General features: G+C 42.2%; 1 protein-coding gene across 1 annotated transcript in view; it reads left to right on the forward strand.

The window, feature by feature from the left end:
* Positions 1-2,500, forward strand: part of LOC138027744 (uncharacterized) — a 61,554-nt gene that overhangs the window by 56,500 nt on the left and 2,554 nt on the right. The window contains exon 5 of the mRNA XM_068875349.1: positions 1,728-1,772. Within this exon, the coding sequence (XP_068731450.1) occupies positions 1,728-1,771 (44 nt within the window). The 3' untranslated portion in view covers position 1,772. The remainder of the gene's footprint in view (positions 1-1,727; positions 1,773-2,500) is intronic.

Below are 2,500 nucleotides of genomic sequence, written 5' to 3' on the forward strand. Positions count from 1 at the left end.
AGCTGCGTCCTCCGATAGACGTGAATACACTTCTAGTGCCCGTCCAGACAACAGAGCACTGAGCTTCGATGCCCATCCATCTTTTTTCCACTTCGCTGTCTTGGCAAATCTCTCGAACCTCTGCAAATACGCGTCCAAATCGTCTTTGCCATCAACAAACGAGGGGAGTTTAGGTGCTTTAGCCCGATCCTCTCTGTCACCTCTTTCTGCAGTACGACCATCACCATTCATTGCTGCTATTCTAGCAAGTTCCAACTCATGTTCTCTCTTGGCAACCTCAGCAGCTTCCTTCTGTCTCAGGAGGTCAGCTTCCTGTTGTAACTTCCTAATTTCTCTTTCCTGACGTCTCGCTTCCCTTTCTTCATCCTGTCGTCTGCGTCTCTCTTCTCTCTCTTCTTCTTCTTGAAGCTGCCTACGTTTCTCTTCACGTTCGTCCTCTCTACGTTTCTCTTCTCGTTCTATTTCTCTACGTTTGTCTTCTTTTTCTTCTTGTTCACACACAAATTGAAGCAGCTTTTCTCCTTCCAGACCAAACTTTTCGCCAAGCTGAATAAATTTCTCCATTTTCACAGCACTAAAGTTCCACGGCTCTTTCACTCGCTACAACTTTTTCCACAGCGCAGCTACTTCCTTCCAAGTTGTGATCCTTTCCTGGTTAACGTAGTCGGCAAACAAATGAATTCCTCTCCTGGACAGGCCCCCAATGTTACGAGTTCGTGTGTTTTGAGGAAAGGTAGTTTGCAAACTAATCTGAACGCAGGGTTGTCGGAACAACAACAAGAAGATTTATTCCAAAATGAACGTAGTTTCCACGAAGTAACACTCTGAATAACACGTACTCAATAAACTTACACGGCCTCCGCCAACTTGAATAAACACTGCTTCTGTCACACTTGACTAAACACGGCCAACGCCAACTCTCCTCGCTTGTGAAAAACTAGTTAGAAAAACACTCCGCTTGGACTCGTCTACTTATATACTCTGACAATAAACTTCTAGAACTTTCTAAATTAGTAATGAATCTAATTATAGAAAGATTACAAAACACACCGATTTAGAAACGCTTACACACGAACCTAAAAATAAACAAACTACGAACTCTCGCGAACCTTCTAGACAGTAACGCTAGTCACGCAATGCTATTTTTTCGTAACACAATTTCAGTTATCCAGTGGATAGTGGTTTATCCGGCGGATAGCGCTATCCATCGTTTGAACAACTGGGGCCAGGTCCATAGTCCCGTGCGTCTTCTCCACCATACAACAAACAACGAACATGCAAATTTTTCTTGAGGCCTAATAAAGGTTCCAAAAAAAGTTTTTTCAACTCATCTGAGTGCATATTCAACCTAGGTAAACTGAGGATTACCAATCAGTTTAACCCAGGTAAAAACGGATTCAACCTGAGCCCGGATTTTACCTGCAACAGACACACTAAGGAAAGTCACATACTTCATATCTCTATTGGTTCATGATCTCGTAGACATGATTTTGTGTTTACCAGTAACGGCCTGAGAATTTCTGTTTTTCTACCGAAGAACTTTTCTCCTAAAGGATTCTAAGAGAAGAACAAGGAACTACTCTTTGCCGTGTGAGGTTGCCAATACGGGTCTCTTCCTAAGAAGTGCATATGAAACAATTACGTCTCAGCAGCTGAATTTGTCTTGTTCTTTTTTCAGAATTGTATTGTCACATAATTAAGCAGAATCTTTCTTCTTAATGCCACAGATAAAACTGAGTATGCTGATTTTCTTACTGTTTTCATAAAATAAGGTAATTATTACTTCTGAAAAGATTGATAGAACATAATCTTCTTAAGCCTGGCCTAACTAACCACGCAAGCGTGGAAGAAATGAATGAATGGATGTACTGTAAGATAATGGTTTGACCCTGACTATTTTTTATATTTGTTCAAGACGTTTCGGCTGGTGCTTGAGCCTTTATATGCGTGATTCAAAGAGCAGCCCGTCGAACGCGCCCTGAGGAAAATTCCGCCTGAAGTTTCAAGAAAACGTAGCACGAGATTTATGCGCATGCCAAAGACTTGTAGACTTCCGGGATGGCAGTGTGGTCATTTCCAGATTTCGGATCGTTTAGTGACCTCCAAAAAGAGTCGCTCATGAAAGTTAGCCTCGTGTCCAACTACTCCGACTCTTCCATAATCCATTTCGTGGTTGTTTTCGTAGACAGCGCAGGAGATCTTAAAGTCATGGTCGAACATAGAAACAGCCCTTTTGTGTTCTGCAATTCACGTTTTCACTGATAGTTCAGTTTCACCGTAGTTTACAAAATTGCAGCTGGTGCAACTTATTTTGTATACTGTGCCAGATTGTGACCGGTCAATCTTTTCCTGGGCTTTCGGTCGCGGGAACAAACTGTCCAGCGTTTTTAATGGTTTGAAGGTGACTTTAAAAGTTGTTGTTGCCTTCTAATCCTTTCCAAAATTCTCTGCACATAGGGTAGCGCCACAAAACCATTGGATGGTAGATCGGTGGGGGTTT

This window comes from Montipora capricornis, chromosome 12 (genome assembly GCF_036669925.1).
Source record: "Montipora capricornis isolate CH-2021 chromosome 12, ASM3666992v2, whole genome shotgun sequence".
Classification (NCBI taxonomy): domain Eukaryota; kingdom Metazoa; phylum Cnidaria; class Anthozoa; order Scleractinia; family Acroporidae; genus Montipora; species Montipora capricornis.